We start from the raw sequence: 24,049 nt of genomic DNA, 5'->3' as shown, positions 1-24,049 counted from the left end.
GTCATCCATTGTGATATAATCTTTGAATCAAAATGGACCTCGAGCCATTGTATTTTGATAACTATTCAGTATATTCTGGCCAAATGGAACTGGTCCTTTGCTTTACCGGAGCGGGATTATCCATATTTGCCAACTGTATCTTTGAACCAGTTGAATAGTTTTGAAGTTTATAAACATATGTAATCTGAATTGTCACAAGAATGTCTTGGCAATCATGCAAATGCAAATCAGCGATTGCCACTTGTTCCTCCCCACAAACATGAGGTCTTTCCCTCATCCTTGTCAGAAACTCCGGTCCATTGAAGCTGGGATTTGGCAGTTGAATTCGGGGTCGATGATAGGGCTCCTGGTTGAGTTTATAAGAACCGGGCAAGATGTTGCAGGAGGTGCTGTTGGTGTGAAGAAGCATTAGGCTCATTGTGGTTGGACAATGGACAGAACCAGATGATACTATAACTAATGAAATTTGATTGCATCTGCACCAATATAAAGTGGGATGAGGAGGCAAGTGAACGAGAGAGAATACTGATTAACTCCAGCTCACTCCTCTCAATCACTACTTATTGAATCATTTTTTCTTATAAAAAAACTGTATTTATTTTTATACTTTACTCGGTTTTCTAATCTATTCTCTTCATCTAAGTTTTAAACATCAATTTTTTTAAAGAAAGTACTATTATTATTATTATTATTATTGGTAAATTAAAAAATCAAAAATAATTTCAGGGGTACAAAAATATTTAAAGAAAATTCCCTCCCTGGTAAACCTAACGTTTTATAGATGGGTAGCGTAGTAGGAGCCACTGGATTCACATCCCACTTCCACGAGGCATCATCCATGGCCCACAAGAGAACAGGTCTTCAATGGTATGGTATGGAAGGGGTGGTTTTCACAGGGTTTTTGCTTATCTTTTCAAAGAAAACAACAATTTAGATAAAAAGCATAGCATAAAATTTAAAAGATTAGTTCTTTTTATCGTTTAAAATGGATTAGATGATCTGGTTGTTCAAGATTCAAGAAGGGTTGGAAAAAGTTTTGATCTTGCGTTGTTTGTTGGCATGGTTGAAGATAATTCATGGTGGCTTGGAAGAGATTCTGATGATCACATTTCTGTTTGTGGTTTTGCTAATACTTCAGATTTTTCTTCAAAGGGGAAAATCTAAGAGCTTACGTAATTATTTTCCTTATCATTTGGAAGTTTGATTTTACCATGCAAAGAATTTTCAAAATTTGTATCTTGTTACTATTATTCATGATATAATATCATAAAATACTGCTGAAATTCCTTTTACTTAATGGTTTCTGCTCTTCCTCTCTTTTCGTCCAGCCTCTTAATTTCTGTGTTTGTTTTTAAAATGAATTCCATCACTTATAAACTATTCCATCATAAAAAGGTAGTATATCATTTTTAATGCAACCGCAATAATTTTGTTTTGGATTCTTTCATCAAAAGCTCAACCTTTTGCGCTTGGATTTTGATATAAGCAATCTCCGATTGAGTTTCCTTTCTGTTAATTATGATTTGTAGCCAAGGATCTACTAGTGTGCTTTCTCTGGACTTTTACACTAATAGAGTAATTCTAATTCTTTCTCTGGAATTTTAATTTATGCTTGCTTTGGCTGTCAACTATATACGGTGGTTTTGTAGTCTAAAATTAGTTTCATCCGTTTGCAATTATCTCAACAGGAAGAATGGTTTTAAAGTTCCCAGAGAGGGGCGCGAGAGTTCCGCCTCTAACTCTTCTAATAAGCGCCAGAGTTCAGAAAGAGGAAGCTATTTGAATGTAGTTCCGCCTCTAACTCTGATAGGCTCAAGTCACTCAAAGAGGTTCTCATATTGAAATATTTTCTGTTTGGCTCAGTCAAGCTTAGGATCAAGTCTTTTAAGGTTCCAGAGTTACTGCAACCGTTGGTTCTCTCAAGGTATCGAAGATCAACCGTTGCTGCATTGGTTTAGAAACATTTCACATTATTGGTTAATGGTTAATATATACTGTTATACAGCATATGGTTATGGAAGCAGTAAATATAGTGCTTGGTGGTGGTTTATGTGTCGGGGTAGTACTTGAGGGTAAGAAGATTCGAGAGATGATAACAAGACTTTGTTGCAGACCGGAATTTCTCATGATAACAAGATGGATACCCTGGGATTCACTCTTGAGGCGAGCCCTGCCAGGTATTCTTCGATTCGCAAAAGCAGACTATTGTTTGGGGACGAAGGGAGTAATTTATTTGTATGTACGACTCAAAGTGGCTGCCAGCTGGGGAACAATTTCATAGAAAGCGATCACGATTCAGCTCCTTCTCCTCCTGGTATGTCGTCGCAGAGAACCACTTCAGAGTCCAAGGCACTGGTCCCAGCGAAACAAGACGTGTTAGCTGTGGTGTCAGTGAGGAAATCTAAGCGACCCTTCACCGTTGTTGAAGTGGAAGCTCTAGTTCAGGTTGTTGGGAAACTCGGAACTGGAAGGTATTGTTGAAACCTTCTAAGCATGTGATTATGATGGTTTCGGATTCGCTTAAAGCTGCGTGTTTAAGTCATAGGCTAATTATTCGTGCAGATGGCGCAGTGTCAAACTGAGAGCTTTTGATAATGCAAAACATAGGACTTATGTCGATTTGAAGGTAAAATGAGTAACCGTTATGTCTACAACGTATAAGATGTTTTGCGTTGGTAAAATGGCGTATAATGAAGTACTAGTTAGTTGTCCGTTTTGGTCCACACCTCACAAAGGCGGGGTGAGCCCGGGCCACAGGAACTCCTGGACAGGGTCTTGACGGCTCATGCTTACTGGTCACGGCTATGGGTTTCCCCTTTTGTCAAGACAGGCCCGACATAAACCCCCAACGTCAGTTTAGGTGTGGATATCTTCTTTTTGTTTTCCTGTAAAACTCTAATAGTAGTATGTATAACAAGTGTCAAAAAAAAAGGGAAAAAAACTATTTATGCAAATTTTGGGTTGTAGCAGTTGTAAATTGTTAAGGAATAAGAGGGTTATTTTATACTGGGTTTTCAATCTTTTTTGGTGAAGTTTCCCCCAATTGAAATAAATCGCGTCTTGTTGATGTAAAACCATTGATTTTCCCATAAAAAAGGCATTTTTTGCCCCCTAAGTTATAAAAATTTTTAGGTATGGAGATTTGTGTTAAATATATTAAATGAAAGTAAAAAAAAAATAGGAAAGGAAAAAGCAGGAGCGATAAAAGAGTAAATGGATGAAAAAATAAAAATAAAAAATCATTTGATGTTTTTTTTTTGTCAAAAAAGAAAATAAAACTTTTTCGGACGTTAAAAAAAAACCCCCCAAATTGGGGGGAAAATTTTAACAAGAGGGTTTTTGTTATAAAATTTGTATAGATTTTCCCATTGTATATCATCCATGCCTTCAATTGCAATATCTTGAAACGAATTTATGGGTGAATTGTAAGAAAAGTGAATAATTTTCTTTCACTCTTAAAATCTTTTATCCACTTTTGAAGATATAATGTTATACACTTTTACTGTTTTAACTAATAGACCATTATTGGAAATGGGAGACTTAAAGCAAAAAAAAATTGTAAAAGAAAAAAAAAAGAACTTGAAAATTTTTTTCAAGTCTTGAATTAATTTTTGGGTTTTTATATTGGCCCTTTAATTTTACATCATATTCGGGATTTTAAAGACGGTCGCATCTGCACACTAGTTTATTAAAGAAGAACATTAAATAATAATTTAATCCGTTAAATGATATCATATTTTGCCATTTTTGAATATGGATTTAATGTTTAAACTTTTTTTTTAAGTAAAGGAATTCCTTCTCCATTTTTTTTTGTTATTATAAAATTAATATAAAAAAAGGGGTCATCACAAGTCTAATAAAAATATTTAATCAAAAGGTATAAATAACGATCTAGGGAGTATTATTAATTTACACAATTTTTTCATCTTAAGTGTATATTCTTTTTAAAATGGGGGATTTAAACCCTGTAGCTAGTATTTTCTGCTTTCAAAATTTTTTTTATTTTTTTGTTTCGATTTTATTTTGTAAAAAAAAAATTATTAATGTGTCAAAAAAAAAATTTTAATTTTCAAAATACAAAACTAGGTTCTTTTGAAAATTACACAAAGACTTTTATGCTACCCTGGGGTAATTTAATATCTGTCAGAAGCCCCAAGTTATATTTCTCCTCTTCAAAACCCAACAAATAACTAAATGAAGCTCAGTCAAAATATGATTAATTATTTGTCTAGTCAAAGCAAAAACTTGCACACAAAGGTTCCAGCTTCCAAGTATTTAATTGATAAGTGGGTTAATTTGTCCATTTTTAAATGAGAACATATTTCTTTATTATTCACATACATCCACTAAATTTTTAGGTGACTCAGTTCTCGGTCAATATACGGAGAAAGAAATATTTAATCAACTAAACTGAGCTAATAAAATGGATTGTTTTGTTTGGGCTCACCAAAGCCAAATAAGTTTATGACAAATATGCTTCACCTAAATACTTCTAGTTATGCATGGATAATAGTACCTACTTAATAATACATGTTGTCTCAGAAAGTAACAACATAATTTCATTCAACTTTAATATTTTATCGTCTTAAGTAGCAAAAACGAAATTGTTATAGGTTTTATCATCTAGTCAAAAGTGTTACTTAAAATGCTAATTGATGAAAAACTAGCACTAATCATTGCAGGAACAAGACCAAAATGTAGGCCAAATAGATTAATAAAGAATGATTCAAGCTTTGACTGCTTAATTTTGAAACTAGCTTCGGTCAATGTTTCTCTGGACTTGGACATATTAGAAACTTTATTGAGTAAATCTCTTAGCCCATCAGATTTTTAAATATCCAATCAACTTGTGTAATTAGATTGGGTGGAGTAGACCCACAACTGTTCGAGTCAAATAGACCCGAACCCGAATTTTGAAATTGTAGTGATGCTCAGTGATGCTAATAAATTGTATACTTGCTAGTAATTGTAAATTGTAATAATGATGCTAATAAATTGCGCATCAATTAATACGCATGATTGCAAGATGATCTAGTGATGCTAATAAATTGTGTATCAATACGCATGATTGCAAGATGATCTACTGCATGAAACTCTAACTTATGCTAGATAGCAAGCTCAAATAATGAATGGATATAAAATATCTTGACACGTGGAAAATGAATTCAATTAAAAAGGAGACCAGATTATGTAATTCGGATTCGGTGCTTCGATATTAACCACGATAGTAAAACTTATTAACACTTCATTTGTCCCGTCGCAAGCGATTAACTCTTTTCGATATGAGATTTAAGAAAATAATATTTATTGAGTTAAGTAGGGAGAATAGTGCATAACAGTAAATAAAGTATGAGAGATAATGAGAGAATGAAGTATAAAAGAAAATATAGTAGTTTTTGCCGAAAAAAGAAATCAACCACTTGCGATAGGGCATCCAAAATGAAAAGCTGATCAGCTGCGGTGCAAAGGAAAAAGTATTTCTTGAAGACTTCAATTAAATGGGGATTGATTTGTGATTAATGGATGAGTTCAATTCAAAATTCGTTAGATCCCTAGCCAAACTCTATAAATCCTCTTTAAATGGGGAGGAGAATCGGTAACAATTCATGTGGTGAACAATACTTCCTCTGGTCCACAGTAAATGTCTCATATTAGATCAGTGCGGATTTTAAGAAATTATTTGACTTTGTTAGTAAAATTATATTTAAAAAGTTAGTGGAATGTGAGTCTTATTTTTATATATTTAGTTTTATAATACAATGAGAGTGAGAATTAGTTAGTGAAATTTAGACATTTAATGAAATGAAATGAGATATTTATTAGGAACTATCCAAATAAGTAAATATGAGACATTTAATGTATGTTTCAATAACTAAAATATAAATTCTAGTAGTCCCTCCGTTCCCTAAATATTGTCACACTTTGACCAGACACGAGTTTTACACGAGTTTAATAAAAAGTGAGTTGAAAAAGTTAGTTGAATGTAAGTCCTACTTTTATATATTAGTTTTATAATAAAATGTGATTAGGATTGAGTTAGTGGAATATGGGTAAATTACCATTAATGGTATAAAGTGAAATGAGACAAATTTTGTGGGACGGACGGAAATAGATTAATTGGACAAACTTTCGGGGACGGAGGGAGTACTATATTTTTATACTCCCTTCTCTGTAAAAAATCCTTGGCCTTCTACTGATTTGACGTACGCCCAAAATTAGAAAGCTTATAATCTTTGAATTTTAGGACCTGGACCATCATAATCCGCTAACTCTTGTTTTTCTACTTTTTTCTCTTCCTCTCCTTGTTGTATTTCTCTCCTTCCTCATCCGCTTCAGCCTCTTCTTTAGTCGCTGGTGAAAGGTCAATCCTGGCAGCTGGTCAAATGTCCTCCTGGTTTTTAATACGTAAGTTGTACAAAATTTACAGTTTGAAATTTAATTAATTTTTTTTTATAATTCAAAATATTTTTGATAAGCAAAATTAGTTGGGAACTTTAATAATACTACTACATATTATCGTAATCAAACATATACTACTACATATTATCGTAATCAAACATATACTACTACAATACTACTAACATGACTCTGTAACCATTTAAAGAAAATAGAAGTAGTACTACTATAGTAATGCCACGTGGCATATAACTATGAAATTGGTTATAGCGAAGCAGAAATGAAGGGTTATTTAGTAAAAATTGTTGTAATAAACAATAGAGACAGAATAATGCTAATGCCTATCCATAATTAACGATATACTCGATCCCAGTTAACTCAATCCACAATCTTTACTCCTCCGCTTTTTTCACTTTACGAATTTTTGAGGTACACACGCAGATTCTCCTTTTCTACTCACTTCACCTTCCTGGATATCCCTTTACTTCCTATAAGCCCGGCCCCTGATAATTTTGGTCCAACTTCGAATGTGAGCTACGAAACTGACTCTCCGGATGATGTAGACTCGGATCCAATGCTAAAGTTTCTCAATCAGATTCTAATTGAAGAGGATATGGAAGAGAGGCCTAGCATGTTTCATGACCCCCTTGCCCTACGTGCTGCTGAGAAATCCTTGTATGAAGTCATTGGACAGAAATACCCACCTTCACCGTCTTATCCAGGAAGTTCTGATAGTCCTGATAGCTTTTACGGGAATTCTAGCGAGTACACAAGCAGCAGCAATGCAGGTAGTAATTCTATTGATCCTCAATGGATTGTTGATTCGGCTGAAAATACTTCATCTATGGAACAGGGTCATCGGCAAGATCTTTTGCCCGATTCATTTTTACCTGTCAGTTCACAATCATCATCACATGCTGTCAACAGCGCCTATGGTAATGGGAATACACAGACGAACTCCTTTGGCAATGCAAGCCTGCTTCAGAATTTCTTTGGTGATAGTGAATCTGTCTTGCAGTTCAAGAGAGGGATGGAAGAAGCTAGTAAGTTCCTCCCTACCAGTAATTCATTGATTATTGATTTGGACAAATATGAATTACCTAAAAAATCAGAAGATATAAGTCCAGCTGCTGTGATCAAAACAGAAACAGAAGAGACTCATTACTCTTCTAATAGCCTTAAGGGAAGGAAGCATCGACATCCCGATGATGGTAATTTGGAAGACATGGAAAGAAGCAGTAAGCAACTTGCAACAAATGTTGAAGAGGTTGAACTATCTGAAATGTTTGATAGAGTTCTTCTCTGCACTAATGTCAAGGGCTGCAATGATATTACTGAACCGGAAAACCCTGCTCCACTGCCAGTAGTGCTGCCTAAAGAGTCTAATGGCAGAAAAGCTCGTGCGCAGAAAAATGAGAAGCAGGATTCTGTGGACCTTAGAAGCCTTTTGATTAGTTGTGCTCAATCTGTTGCTGCTGATGATCGTAGAACAGCATATGAACAATTAAAGCAGATCATGCAACATTCTTCTCCGATAGGAGATGTGTACCAGAGGTTGGCTCATGTGTTTGCTAGTGGTCTTCAGGCACGACTGGGTGGTACTGGAACTGAACTTTATGCATCCCTTAATCGCAGGAAAATTACGGCTGCAGAGAAGTTGAAAGCCTACCAGGTGTATCTTTCATCCTGTCCATTCAAGAAGATGTCAATTGCTTATGCAAATAGGATGATTTGTTCATTTGCATCAGAAGCAACTACACTGCATATTATTGATTTTGGCATCCTTTATGGCTTCCAGTGGCCTATCCTCATTCAGCATCTTTCAGACAGAGCTAGTGGTACTTTCAAGCTGCGCATCACTGGAATTGAGCTTCCACAACCAGGTTTTAGACCAGCCGAACTTCTAGAGGAGACAGGCTCCCGCTTAGCAAAATATTGTGAACGTTTTGGAGTGCCATTTGAATACCAAGCCATTGCAACACAAAACTGGGAGGATATTAAAATCGAGGACCTGAATATTACAAGTGGTGAGGTTATTGCTGTGAACTCTCTTTTCCGGTTTGGGAGATTGCTGGATGAGACTGTTATAACAGACAGTCCAAGGGATGCTGTTCTGAACTTAGTTAGGAAAATAAAGCCACATATCTTCGTAAATACCGTCTCAAATGGATCTTATAATGCTCCCTTCTTCGTGACTCGTTTCAGGGAGGCCCTATTCTATTATTCTGCATTGTTTGATATGTTTGATGCTACCTTGCCTCGTGATAATCCTCATAGGATGGATTTTGAACAAGATTTCTGTGGCCGTGAGATAATCAATATTGTTGCATGTGAGGGAGCAGAGAGGGTTGAGAGACCTGAGACATACAAGCAATGGCAAGTTCGCCACAAACGGGCTGGGTTCAAACCGCTACCCTTGGATCATGGGATTTTGAAAAAAGTTAGGCACAAGTGCGCTGGATATCACAAAGATTTTCTTTTTGATGAAGATGGCTGTTGGATATTGCAGGGCTGGAAAGGCAGGATTCTTTGTGCTAGCTCATGTTGGGTCCCTTTTTAGTTTTTTTTCTATTGTAAAATGTTTATATGATGCGATACTCAGTCCATGTTGTTTGTAATTAGTAAATTCGCAGTAGATATTGGATTGCGGTAGTGTATTTTATAAGATGTAGACAATAGTTGTCCCCTTCACCAACTTGCTATCCTGGTCATTTGATATAATAACTGCTTAGTGCTGGACTGCTGGTAGACTAATATGGTAATATCTGAACTTGTTTTCAGAAGCTATTGGTTATGGAGATCGCTCGTCGCTGTATTGCCATCTTTCCGCAGTATCGCCTAAAAGGGCAGCCAACACATCCTCTGAAGATTGCTCTTTCACTCCGCCTATGCAAAATCTGGAGACAGAGTTGCGATATGTGCTCGGGAGGATGGAGTTTGACGCAGCAGAAAATTGCTTTTGGTGTGAATTATCAGTTGTAAATTAGATTTTTGTTAGTTTTATTTGTAACTGTAGTAACTAGTAACTGTTGTTTGTTTCCACTGAAAATCTGCATTCGATTTAACCCAATGGGACTTTGAGTTTTTAATATAATGATAGTTTTATAAGATACATTCACTCTTAAGTCTTAACCACCTAGTAGATAAAGTGAAGCAACTGATACTTTGTTTACTGAGTTAAGGCGGCTCCGATTCAGTTGACAGTCAAGGCTACTACCGATAAATAAATTTATAGTAACAGTCAACCATTTTCCGCTTTTAAGTGTTAATTAAATTTGGAAGGCGATGTATAAAATCTTTTTAATTTACTTGCATACGGATATAATCAAACCAATCACAATTAAACAATACCATACCAACACCATGACTAGACATTTTATTCCCCTGTCCGCCGATATGAGTTCTATTTTTTCATTTCGGTCCGCCGCCAATAGAAGTCATGGTTCATTTTACTATGAATAGTAATAGCCCATACATTTCACTCACTCATTTCGCTCACATCTTCTTTAAGACTAATACTCTCACCGTCCCAAGGTTGTTGGAGCATTTCTTTTTAGCACGAGATTTAAGAAATTGATTTGTTAAAAATGTTAAAGTGGAGAGAAGTAACCTGAGGAATAAAGTAAGAGAGATGGAAAACATAGTAAAGTAGAGAGGAAATAAAGTTTTTACCATAAACGGAAATGACTCAACTACCTCGTGATAAACTAAAAATGAATGCCTTGGGACGATGGAGTATTACGAGTGAAATCTATGTACCACTCGACTTTATACAACTAATTTTTTTTAAAACTCGGTAAGAAAGAAGCAGTATCATACTCGAAATAAAGCACCATTATGCATGTTTTTAAATGTATGGTGGAGGAATAAACGGCCCATTACTTTTGAAATAGGTCAATAGTACTAAGAGGAAATATATAGTTGGTTTCACACCAGTGCTCTAGTGTTCTACTAATACGAGCGAATTACCTTTTGAATAGTTTTTGTTGGTTTCACACCAGTGCTCTAGAGTTCTACTAATATGAGTGAATTACCTTTTTGAATAGTTTTTGTCGGTTTCACACCGGTGCTAACAATTCCACTAATATTTCCTGTAACGCTACTGCTAACATTGTAAGATTTTTATCACAAAATGCAAGGAAAATAATACTCCATTGTCTCATTAGAATGAAACGTTTTCTTTTTAATCTGTCCCATTAAAAATGAAACATTTCTTAAAATAGAAACATCTCTATCTCTACTTTTTCATCTCTTTACTTTACTCTCTCTTCATTAACTCACAAAACAAACTACATAAAAACCGTGTCAAATCCCAAATCGTTGCATATTTAATGGGACGGCGGAGTACAAAAAAAGATAACATTCATCAAAGAATCATCGAGGACACTTGCAAAGCCACACGACCCATATGGTAAGGTTGAGTAACCAAATGGTCTCTGTGGGATGATGTATTGTTCTCATCTCGCACAATCAACATAACCCGTGTGCAAGGTTCTATTCCCCTTCTCTCACAAATTACGTGTCGTGTTCTTAGCATTATAGCATATACGCCGTGTACAAGGCTATGTTCTTCCATGGCATGGCCCAATACCTTGTCGTGGCAAGACGCACACGGCGATGTCCTTATTTCTTTCTTTTCATTATCCTTGCTCGTCTTCGACTCTCCAATACATCCACGAATCCTCTCTTATAGATGTGTGTGAGATGTCGAACCTTGATGTTCACATCAGATATCTCCAACTCTCAAACTCATACATATGTATAGACTTAAGTGGGGGCTGGGAAGACCTTTCCATCATAGTAGACTCGTAGATATATGCTCAAATAGCTTAAGCCTTTTTGTGATACATGGCTTATGACTTTAAATAATGTTTAAATATTAGCCATTGATTCTTTAGTTGATAGATTGAATGTTAGCCGTGGGATCAACATTTGTGTTGATGAGTTGAGTTCCCTCTTATAGCTGAAATAGGGCTCGTGTAAAAAGAATTCTCAATTTCAAACTCTGAGCTAATCAATAAACCCTCTAGATTTCGCGCTCTCAAACATTTCTTCTTCCCAATGATACTTTGTTCACAACAAATTGGCGCGTCACGGGAATCGTCGCACGCAATTGAAGGTTATGTTCTTGATCTAAACGGATCCACGAAGGAGATGGCTTCAAGATTCGAGGCGGAAAGTTCACCGGAAAGAATGACTTCGGTCTATGGGAGATGAAGATGCGCGCATGCTCATTCAACAAGGGCTATCGGCGGCGCTTGAAGGAGAGAAGGAAAAGGAAAAGGCTCGGCTGATTCGATGAGAAGGCCGCTTGCAAAACGAGTGAAATCATGGCGAAGGCTCATAGCGTCATGGTTCTCTGTGTCTCGGCGATAAAGCGCTGAGGGAAGCTTGCCAAAGAAACTACGTAGTTGGGATTCTTGCGACGCTTGAGAATCGACATGACAAAATCGCTTGCCAACCGACCGCTTATGAAGCTGATTATTTGTACAAGTTTATGGAAGATAAAGGCGTGATGGAGCAATTGGAGGATTTCGATAAGGCCATCGACGATCTTGAGAATATTGATGTCACCATCGTAGATGAAGATAAAGCAATACTCTTCCTCAATGCTCTATCGAAGGCGTACGATCAACTCCACGATGCAATCATGTATGGAAAGGAAGGTACGATCACCCTCTTGGAAGTTCAATCGGCTTTAAGGGCCAAGGAATTACAATGCAATTGCCAAAATTGTGGATGTCTCTTTAGAAAGTCTGAATATCAGGGGATTCAAGGGAAATAAAAGTTTCAAGAAGAGTTTGATGCCCCTAAACCTCATGTGCTCGATCGAAAGAAAGGTATGTTTCGTGCAAGAAACCACACCTAAAGAAGGACTGTTTGGGTGGAAAAAGAAACAAGCGGGTTCTGAATCAAGGTTCTGGTTCTTCTGATTGTATGGAAATTAATCAAGAAGATGAGGCACCGAATGTCATGGAAACCATTGATGGGCTTTGGATAATGAATAGTGGTTGAGTTCCATATATGCCCAAACTTGAGCTGGTAGAGTAGTTAAGTGAGGCATTTGGTACGTGACATTAGGTAATAACCAAGTCTGTAATGTGAAGGGCATCAGTCATTAGGCTCGGATGCAGGATCAATCAGTTAGACTTCTCACGGATGTGGGGTACATTCCAAAAGTAAAAAGAAACTTGGTATCTCCGGGGTCACTGGAGGCAATGGGTGTTCTTTCTTCTCCTCTCGGTGGCAAGATGTGGTAAAGAAGGGAAAGAATGTGGTTATGACAGCGATAGAAGAGGCACCGTACGTGGCGTAGCTACATTAAGGGATAAGGGGCATTTCCCCTCCTCAACATACTTTTTATCATTTTGTTTTATAATTTTTCCAATTTTTTCAATTTTCTCTATAAATGTCCCACCACAAATTCTTAAAATTTATTTATAATATTTTTCTTTCGAGTTTAATTCCCGGCTCCGCCGGATCGATTTCCTCTATGCTTCAATTGTTAAAGTTCAAAGGAATGAAGTGAATTCCATTAAGCCTACAAGCCCGAAGCCGTGGCACAATAGGTTGGGACACCCACTCATCGGGAGCATCAAGGAACTTCTAAGAAAGAATATTATTTCAGCAGATGACACACAAGAGCCTGATCCTTGTCAAGACTGCATCATAGAAAAAGCCAAAAGGCCAGATCCCATCGTAAACGCACATCCGCTTCTCCTTTAGATTACATTCATAGAGACCTATGGGGCCCCTGATTTGTTAGTACTATTGAGGTGGCATATTACATGTCATTAATTGATGATTATTCTAAGAAAATTTGGATTTATATTCTAAAAGAGAAGTCGAAGCTTTTTAAAACTTTTAAGAATTGGTGTACCGAGGTGGAGTTAGAAAAGGGGTGCAAGGTGAAGTGTCTTAGACGGATAATGGACTTGAATATGTGTCTAGAGAGTTTGATAATTTTTGTAAGGAAAGGAGAATTAAAAGGCACAGACAGGCCTCATGAACCTCAACGAATGGTGTGGCGAGAGCCAATAGGACCATTGTTGAGAGGGTTAGATGTATGTTGTTCTCCTCTGGAATGGAAAAACTTCAGGGAGAGGTCAAGTCTTCAACAACAGTGTATTTGCGAATAAGTGTCCATCATCAAGCATAGATGGGACACTCGTGACTTTAGATGGTATGGAAAACATTCAAGCTATGAATATTTGAAACCTTTTGTTGCAAAGTGTTTGCACATGTGAAACAAGGGAAACTAGACCCCATGGCATTAATGGTGTGATGTTGGGTATCAAAAGGGAGTCAAAGGGTATAGGTTGTGGTGTATGAACCTGGGCAACAAATGGTTCCGATCGACAGGATGTGATATTTCTGAGCATGATATGCCTTATTTGAATAAGGTTGCTGGGTTCTGATGGAGTCGAGTTGTTTCGATGGTGATAATGACTTTGAGGTGGAGCGTGAGGTGAGAGATCAAGGCCGAGCTCAACACACACATGAGATAAATAATGATGCTGAGGAAGAATGACACCCAGTGGTCTCATGATGGGACTAATCACCACACACCGAGCTTCGAGGATCTCGAAAATTATAAGTTGGCCGAGACATGGTCGAAGAGTACCAAAGCCTTCCTCCAAATTTTCCGATTATGAGATGGTCTTCTATGCACTTATGGCGGCAGAGGAGGTGGAGCTTGAGGAACCATCGACTTACAAGCGTGCGGCGGGTAATGAAAAGGATAAGTGGTCGCAAGCTATGAATGAGGAGATGGAGTCCTTGCTGGAAAAACGTGGGTTTTGGTGGATAAGGTGGAGGGCAGAAGTGTTACTTGTAAATGGATCTTTAAGAAGAAATTAGAGGCGATGGCTCAAAGATATAAGGCCAGTCGTTTGCAAGGGGTTTTAGCCAGAATATGGAATACACTATAATGGAGTCTTTTCCCCGTAGTGAAGCACAACTCTATTAGAATGCGATGTCCATTGTGACAAGGAGAATCTGGAGTTAGAGCAATTGGATGTAAAACCGATTTCTTGAATGGTGACTTAGAGGAAGCCATATACATGGTACAACCTGAGGGATTTGTTAGCCGAGGACAAGAAATGAAAGTATGCAAGCTCAATATAAGTCTCTATGGGCCGAAGCAAGCTAGTAGCAATGACACAAGAAGTTCAAAACCACATGATGAGTTGTGGCTTCATCGATCTAAGTATGACTCATGTGTGTATCTTAAGAAGAGAGGTGGAGAAGCCTATAGCATACTTGTTGTTGTATGTAGATGACATGCTAATTGTTGTTTCTATTATGAAGGAGGTTCAACAAATTAAGGAGGATCTCGATCAAAATTTGACATGAAGGATCTTGGGCTGCAAGAAAGATCATTGGCATGAATATAATCGAGATAGGAAGAATGGAAGCATATGACTCTGACAATCCGATTACATTCGAGATTCTTGAGGAAGTTCGAATGAGCTTGAAGGATGTTGGTACTCCAATGGCACAACACTTCAAGCTGTCAATGGAGCAGAGGCCAAAGAGTGAAAGGAAAGACAGAAATGAAATGCATACCATATGCTAACATCATAGGGAAATGTGATGTATGTCATGATATGCAAAAGACCAGATATTGCTCAAGTGTTAGCTTGACAAGCGTATTTATGTCGATCATGACAGGGAACATTGGCTAGCTTTAAAGTGGCTACTAAGTATCTGAAGGGAACTGCAGCATTGGGTATCTGGTATGGTGGGAGGAAGTTCCCGGTTAGGTGATGCATTGATGGGATTTTGTGACTGACTTTGCTGGTAACATAGACAACAGAGTCTTCAACATGTTGTAGCCTTGTCAACAACAGAGGCAGAATATCTAGCTCTAACAGAGGCAGTCAAAGAAAGCTTTTAGCTGAAGGGCTTGGCTGCAGAGTTGGGTCTGGTTCAGAAATCTGTAGCAATTGGTTGTGATAGCAACAACGCCATATGTCTTGCTAAACACCAGGTCTTCCATGAGCGTAGCAACCACATTGATGTGCGCTTGCATTTCATCAGAGAGAAGATAGAGGAAGGTGAAGTGGAGGTGTTCAAGATAGCTACTGCAGTCAATCTAGCTGACATGTTGACGAAGGCTCTTCCAAGGGAAAAACTCGAGCTGTGTAGAAGGCTGACTCTACTGCAGCAAATTGATGGAACTACTTGAGCAAGGTGGAGATTTGTAGATATATGCTCAAATAGCTTAAGCCTTTTAGTGATACATGGCTTATGACTTTAAATGAATGTTTAAATCTTAGCCGTTGATTCTTTAGTTGATAGATTGAATGTTAGCCGTGGGATCAACATTTGTGTTGATGAGTTGAGTTCCCTCTTATAGCTGAAATAGGACTCGGTGTAAAAAAGAATTTCCAATTTCAAACTTGAGATAGAATCAATAAACACTCCAGATTTTTCTCTCAAACATTTCTTCTTCCCAACCTTGATACTTGTTCGCAACAAGTACATTTTAATAGATGATGGCGGCGGTTACGACCAACTAAAAGGTTAAAAGTTAGCTGATGTTCCAACGTTTAGAACATTTGTAATCTATGAGAATCTTTCCATATTTATAGAAGATCGTCTTATATTATTTCCCCCTTTTTCTTTTGTCATTTTTCCATTTGTTTTAATTTTTAGATTTTTTTCCTCTCTACTTTTATAACATAAGCATAGAATATAAAACTCACAAATCTTTCTTATATCATGATTAATGTCGTGACTCATGTAAAAGTTTTGGATCTTAGGCGAGAAAGTATTATTATTTTTAATTTATGTGTGGATTGTGGCATCAATGCAACATCATTGAAAATAAACATGAATGGAATGATTAACTACTTTTACAAAGTCTAGAGAGAGAATAACACATTGACACCCCATTTAAGCGAAGATGAAGAAATCAGCGCATTTGGGTCAGATACATTACCTAATCTGAACCAAATTCATATATATCATTGAAAAGTCAAAGACCATAAAAATAAAGTACCTCATTGGTCAAACGAAAAGAATTTTATTTAATTTTATTTGGGAGTGTTCATCAAAATTAGTCTATATCATTCTAAGTTTGTCTGTAATAATTTACTAATAACATTTCAATATTCTTTTAATCTTTATTTCTTACTTATCTTATTAATTTTATATTAAAACTAATATTACTCTCTCCGTCTCAAGATATTAGACTCTTATTCGTAGAGATGTCCCATATATTTGAGTATAAATATTTACTTTACTATTAACTCTACTTACGTTACTAAACAATATCTCATAAATTTCTCAAAAAAGAAGGACTTAATATCTTCATACGGAGGAATACTAATTATTTTTTTAGACTGATGTATGGATCCACAGAGTCAAAGTTGTGGGACTATATTAATTGCCCATGGATGGCCCCACCGCCTTCCTTTTTGTCTAGTTAAATCCATATCGGAATCTTTAGAAGATGAGATCTTCCTCTACTATTATGATGTGATTTTATTCAATGACATGAATTTATTTCAAAATATATTCTTGTCTGTTCTTGACACGTTGAATGTTTTTTTTCGGAAACGGAGCCGAGAGTAAAGTAATGATATAGGATAAGAAATTGAATGATATAGTTTACTACAAATTTAGCATTAATTTGTCGTATAATTAAAAATATGAGTTTAAATTAACTTATAAATATATCCCGATGGGCAAATTTTTATAAAAATCATATATCGTGGTTAAAATCTAGAACGCAGTTTTAAAAATTAATTATAAAAATTATGAACTTTAACATTTCACTCAGTTTGTACATGTAATCTAATTTTGATAAAACTTTAGTATCTACCAGAATTGTTTTACTATTTTTCTCAACACACTTAGTAAATAACTCAACAATATTATCAATTTGAAATATGTGTGGGTCAAATTATTAACATACTACTCCGTCTTTATAAAATAGAAACTTTTGAAATGACAAGCTTTTAATGCATAATGGAAAGAATAGATAAAAATTGGTAGAGTAAAATAGAGGAAGAAATAAATGGATAGAGAGAGAGGAAAAAAAAATAATAGTAAGTATTGTTTGTGACCGTGAGTCGACTTCCTAAAATAGAAAGGTTGTATTTTTAAGGGATAGACCAAATAGAAATAATTTCCCTTTTAAGGATCGGATTTAATATTAAAAATCAAAAATCAAAAAATTTCATCGTAGAAAATGTTAAAATCCATAATTTATACTTTCATCCGCCTTCTGCACTCAGTCATATTTCTTAATAGGTTGTCCTACCATAACTAAATCATTCTTTTTTAAAAAAAAACAATACAATTTTTCTCTTACTTTATTTTTTCTTATGTGTCTATTTTTATTCCTTTCTATTTTATCCTTCTTCACTTAACACACTTAAAACAATTTTCTTACCTCCCTGCAAAAATAAATCGTGTATAGGCGTATAAATTTAAAAGTCACAATATGGTTGACTCGAACTCACTTTAGTATTTAAATCTTTACTTATTTTAAAAGTTAGAAAAGTAAAATTGATCGTCTGCTCATCAATTTTGCCCTAAATATATTATGGAATTTGGTCACAAAGGGCAAATATTAAATGAGGTTGGGTGACGACAAAATAACCCTAGGAATTGATAATAATACAAATTCAGTGGCGAGCACGCATGTCTCTTTCCTCTCATCTTCCTTTCTCCCTTTACATTCTTATAAATTCAAACCCCAATTTTCTGCATTTGAAACCGCTTCCAGATTCAGTCTAACTTCTTCTTCTTTTTCAGCTACTCAACAAATCAATACATCCTATTTTGTTGTTTACAGGCGATGATGAACACTTTAGTCCAATCGAATTGATCAACAAAATTGTAATCTCATCCTGTTTATCATAAAGCAAAGCAATGGATCACGATCACTCAGATGCGATTCTCAAGTTGATAGGCATCATGCTCATGGAGGAGGATGATGATGATTTGGAAAACAAACCCTGTATGCTGCACGACTGCTTGGCTCTCCAGGCTACTGAGAAATCTCTCTACGATGTTCTCAACAACAACAGCGACAACGACCTCGATAGCTCATCTGACAATATTACGGATAAGCAGAAGCAGAAGAAGAACAGATACAGGGAAGACGATTATCGCAGCAATAAGCAGTTGGCCAGCAACCTCGGTGGCGAAGGAGGCCTTGGAAATGTTCGACAAGGTGCTCCTCTGTTCCCACTCCGATTGCACAATGCCCAAGGCCAACACGAAGAAGCCAGGAGGCAGGAGAGGAGGAGGAGGAGCCAAGAAACAACTTGTGGTGGTGGATCTGCATACTCTGTTAATGCAATGCGCGCAGGCCGTTGCCACCTTCGACACCGCGACTGTAACCGATCTGCTTGCTAAAATACGCCGCATTCCTCCCGCACGGCGACGGCACGCAGCGCCTCGCCCACTACTTCGCCAACGCCCTCGAGGCGCGTCGCGGGCACGGCCTCGCCGCCTATACCGCCTTCTCCAACCGGATATCGGCCGCGTCTTCGTCAGAGGCTACCACACATTCATCAAGGCTTGCCCTTTCAGAAAGATGTCCAATGTTTTAGCCAACAAAACCATCCGGAAACTCGCCGATTCCGCAGCAGCCCTTCATATAATCGACTTCGGCATCCTTTACGGTTTCCAGTGGCCCTGCCTCATCCAGTCGCTCTCCGAGAGGCCTGGTGGTCCCCCAAGCTCCGCATCACCGGGATCGACTTCCCCAGTCGGGTTCCGCCCAGCCGAGCGCGTGTCCGACACGGGCGACCGTCTCGCCAGGTACTGCCAGCGGTTCGGAGTCCCGTTCGAATACAAGGCGATCGCGCAGAAATGGGAGAGCATCAAACTGGAGGAGCTCGAGATCGAGAGGGGTGAGCTGCTGGTGGTGAATTGCCTGCACCGGCTTCCGAACGTGCCAGACGAGACGGTGGTGGTCGACAGCCCGAGGGATCAAGTGCTGAAGCTCATCAAGAGGATCGACCCGGACATGTTTATCCAAGGGTGGTGAACGGCACCTACAACACGCCCTTCTTCGTCACCCGGTTCAGGGAGGTGCTGTTCCAGTACTCGTCGCTGTTTGACATGTACGAGGCCACTGTGCCGCGGGAGGACCCCAACAGGCTTCTGTTCGAGGAGGAGGTGTTCGGAAAGGACGCCATCAACATAATAGCCTGCGAGGGGACGGAGCGGCTTGATAGGCCAGAGACATACAAGCAGTGGCAGGCCAGGATCGTCAGGGCCGGCTTCAGGCAGCTCCCGCTGGATCAGCAGATCGTGAGTATCGTGGAAGAACAAGGTCAAGGCAGAGTATCATAAAGACTTCTCGGTTGATGAAGATGGGAAATGGATGTTGCAGGGATGGAAAGGCCGAGTTCTTCACGCTTTTTCTTGCTGGAAACCTGCCCAAAACTGATTCTTTTACATATTTTTTCACCCACATTTTTCTTTTTTTTGATGATTTTGTACCAAAATTTGAATGAGAAAAATAGGCCATTGCCATCTGTTTTTTGCAAATGAAGAGAACAAAATAGAACCTTAATCTTACCTCCACTGTAGGACAAACTTTACGTACCAATGAACAATGCGATACAACATAGTCGACTGAGAAGACAACTTATGTGCCAAAAAATAATCTAAGAACAAATAATCACCGACGCAACTCCAGATATCTCTCGCAACACTTACTCTTCTTGCTGTGATGATTTGGAGACCGGAGAACATTCCAATCCAGCTTTTCACGCTTATTTAGCTTCTGAGAGCTGCGGCTTCTAGCTGAGTTTGAATCTTGGTTATCTTGATTGCTCTTCCTCGACTTATTTGGAGTCTTAGCTTCTGCGCCAGCATCGTGTTGCTTCCTCTTATGATTGCCATTGGAATCACTGCTTCGCGATTCTAATCCCAAGTCCTCTGATCTACCTTGAGGAGACCCATTTTCTCTACAAAGAAAGAAAATTCAGTCTTCAACGTATACATCACAATATTAGGTAATAGTGATTTCGCCCAACCCTTGCAATCACCTCAACTTGACAATCAATTAGAATGAACGAGCATTAAACACAAATAGGGTCATGGTAATTCTGGTGACTGAAGTTGATGATTTACAAAGCCTTGCACTAAATAGCTTATTTTTAAATTTTTTCACATCAAAACAAAGCAGTGTCAAGAATATTTTACCAAGAATATGACCATACACCTCCCGCCATTTCCAATCCAAACTCTATAGCATATATTAACTTGTAAGTTGGTAAGACACGTTTGGTAGCCGGGTTGAGATTTGTCATGTTAGACTGTTAGTTAATAAACAAGGTAAGTTATTCAGTTTTGTGCAGATAAGCTGGCATATGTTAGGGCTTGGTATGCTATTTAAATAAAGTCGATATTTAACTTTTATATTAGATTGGATTTTGGTCTAAATTGTACTCCCTCCGTTCCATAGTAATGGAGTCATTTTGTCTACCTTTTTCATTTACTACTTTATTATTCCTTTACTTAACTCACTTAACACAATTTTTCTTAAATCGCGTGCCGAAAGAAACGCTCCACTTCTACGGAACAGAGGGAGTAATTACCAAGATAGTAGTATTTCATATCAAGAAATGATTTTTTGACCTAAAAATTCCCTTTGGCCAAAGTTGTCATCATTTTTACCTAATGCCACAGCATAAATTCAATAACCAGAACAAAAAGTGAGGAACTGGAATGGGGAATCATAATAAAAATGAGGAACAAAGAGAATCCTCTTGGATGAAGAAAGATGATTTTGCATCCTTACTCCAAACAATACAAGAGATTTACTATAACATCCTACTTAAAACATTCATTCACATAGTATTTAAATGCAGCAAACAACATTACAGGGAACTTGATATCAAAACAGCACAGCAGAATGCCATTTAAGTTTTCGACTTGATATCAAAAATTATTTCTCAGTGCGATTAAATAAATGCAATATCGATCTCAGGATTTAGTCAAAAAAAAAAGATGGGAATAAAATAAATGACAATAATGGTGGTGGGAGAGAGAAGAATTTAAAAACTGGAGAAGTAGCATAAAAATTGGGGTGATGGGGTTGCTACAATGAAGAAAAGTAAAAGGGTACAGCGTAATTATGCCTCATTAACTGGGTTATATTTCTAGGCAGTTAAATAAACCGCCAGTTTGATGGGTTGATTTAACCAATTAAAACATGGAAATCAGATCGGGCCCACCCCAAAGGAAGGATTAACACAGGCCAACGGAAAATGAACTCGCATACCAAACAACTAGTAATAATCCCTTTATCCTAGCAAACATAGCTATCCAACAGCCCCCAAAAGAAAATTCAATGTTAGAAAGGCACTGACCTCAAAGATTCATTTTGCCTACCAGAACTTGTGCAGCTGATTCGGTTTCACTAGGGGTCGATGTTTCTTCATTGAGTTTCTACAGAACAAAGACGATGTAAGATTTAAAAATAATAAAATAATAATATAATAAATGTAGAAACTACAACGGTTTACATCTCCACAACTCACATCAATAGAAGGATTGAAACATAGAAATGACATGCGCCACGTGTTGCCCCTGGATGCAGATCACCTTCTACTATAACGACACTGCACATTAATGGAATAATATATAGATAGAGTCTCTATTATATTGACAGAAATCCATCATAATGTTCACATATCGTTTCTAGAGAAAGCTAAATAGATATTACATCACTCATATAAGAATGATGTACATTACAGTACATTTTGGACATACTGACTTATGAGGCAACCTGGGCATTCTACTAAATCAAAAGGTCAACTATTCATGTTACCATTGTTAAAGGGGTTTTAAATCTGTAATAAAAATCGATCAATGCTATAACTTGTTTGCATAAGTTCGTTACTCTCCTTTTCAATTGTTTTTCTAGATATGGAATGAAATAATTTAAAATTTGTCAATTCGATAAACCCTTCCATCCGAAAACATCTTGTGACATACTATGAGCATTGCCAGACATGTGAAAATCTTATTATAGCAACTGTTGCATAAGTTCGTTAGCTCTCCTTTTCAATTGTTTTCTAGATATGGAATGAAATAATTAAAATTTGTCAATTCAATAAATCATTCCATCCGAAAACATCTTGTGACATACTATGAGCATTGCCAGACATTGAAAAGTCTTATGATATAGCAACTGAGATTCTTAGACCAAACATGCCTTAAATAATCAAGCTATTGCCCAAAGTAAACACCCCTCAAGAGATTAGCTCATTATTTCCCACTCATCTACATCCACTATAAACATATCCAAAGTATAATATAGCATTCATCAAATAAGTATTCTAAATGCATTCGCACAATGTAAATTGTAAAAATAATAACCAACAAATGCACATACTGCAGGTTCCTCAAAACAGATTTATACTGAATTCAAGTAGCAAAAATATCCAAAAAAATGCAGAGTGAACTTAATACTCATGCTGTTTTTTGCTATCACTTTTCTTTTGTGTTGCATACTAAGCATTGAGGAGAGAGCAAACAGAGATTGAAGCAGGTTAAATAAAGATGCGTTACTTAAACAATTGACGACACAACATTCTGAAAGAGATGGGAATAAAGTTTGTGTTCCAGGAAACTATTCACTAAATAATTGAGACTAACATCTTCCTTTTCTTTCTCCCTAATTTAGGGTAGCAACTAATATACTCAGGAAAAACAAATTCTACAAGCAAAGTACAACAAAAAAAGTATAGAAAATGATTAAGTTGAAGAAAATATATAAGAAAGATACCATCTTTTAACAGCGGTGCAGGCTTCTTCTTTCTTGGTTTTCTCCTCTTTCTGTGCATGAACTGAACAACACTAATTAATAAGATAAAGAATCAGTATCATTCAAACAGACTAATCAAAATTAAACACGGATAGTATAAGATTCCATATCACAAAACCTTTTAGTTCTTCAGAGTATTGGATAGCTCTCGCTTCGCCATGGTAGTTTCTCCGATTAATCTCCCGCCTCCGTCAGTGTGCGAGTTCACAATTTACAAGGGTTTACCAAATTAGAAAACCAAATTATGCTCACCGATTTTGATTTCACCCAATACCAATAAATACCTTAATATCCCAAATCCATATATTGCTTAAAGTTAACTAAAATTTCACTTCCAAATAATATCTTCACTAAGACCATCTCCCACGGTTACACTAAATTCAAACACAAAAATTTACTTTTTAGTATAATCATCCTCCTAAATATTAATTTTATTCAAACCATTTATCTTGAACTCAAAAACCCAAAAAATATTTTTCATCCACTTATTTTTTATACTTTTTAATCATACCTATATATTTTATCTAAATTACCCCCTAACCATGTAATACTTAGTCAATAACTTAAATTAAATTAAATAATTAATATAATAAAATTTACTAATTAATATAACTAAATATGAAATCTATTATTTATTAAATAATAAATTACATAATTTAGAAAATTTAAATATAAAAAAATATTACTACACACATTAACAAAAACCAATATTAAAAATTTTCTATTGTTTCCAAAATGGAAATTTTGCTTTTTGTAGTTAAGAGAACTTTTATTTTATTGCGCTATCATTTAAAATCTTTAAATTAACATCCTTTGTTTCTCTAAACCCGGTTGGGGACCTTTTTC

At 36.8% G+C, this 24,049-nt stretch overlaps 1 protein-coding gene, 1 long non-coding RNA gene and 2 pseudogenes across 2 annotated transcripts; 3 read left to right on the top strand and 1 right to left on the bottom strand.

Annotated features, from left to right (window-relative positions):
• Nucleotides 1-781: 781 nt before the first annotated feature.
• LOC125197977 lies at nt 782-2,841 on the top strand (annotated as a pseudogene).
• Nucleotides 2,842-5,519: 2,678 nt separating this feature from the next.
• On the top strand, nt 5,520-9,378 carry LOC125197976 (scarecrow-like protein 14). The gene is made up of 4 exons (XM_048096454.1): nt 5,520-5,596; nt 6,838-8,068; nt 8,195-8,944; nt 9,178-9,378. The coding sequence occupies exons 1-4, from the start codon at nt 5,520-5,522 to the stop codon at nt 9,376-9,378; spliced, it is 2,259 nt and encodes a 752-aa protein (XP_047952411.1).
• Nucleotides 9,379-18,282: 8,904 nt separating this feature from the next.
• LOC125197975 lies at nt 18,283-19,914 on the top strand (annotated as a pseudogene).
• A 2,037-nt stretch (nt 19,915-21,951) lies between these two features.
• LOC125197974 lies at nt 21,952-23,527 on the bottom strand. The gene is made up of 3 exons (XR_007172327.1): nt 23,322-23,527; nt 23,165-23,235; nt 21,952-21,995 (listed from the first exon to the last, which is right to left on the bottom strand). It is a non-coding gene; the product is annotated as an uncharacterized LOC125197974 (long non-coding RNA).
• Between the last annotated feature and the right edge of the window lie 522 nt (nt 23,528-24,049).

The sequence above is a fragment of the Salvia hispanica genome, unplaced genomic scaffold (assembly GCF_023119035.1).
Source record: "Salvia hispanica cultivar TCC Black 2014 unplaced genomic scaffold, UniMelb_Shisp_WGS_1.0 HiC_scaffold_1139, whole genome shotgun sequence".
Classification (NCBI taxonomy): domain Eukaryota; kingdom Viridiplantae; phylum Streptophyta; class Magnoliopsida; order Lamiales; family Lamiaceae; genus Salvia; species Salvia hispanica.
This window is presented reverse-complemented; position numbering and strand designations above follow the sequence as displayed.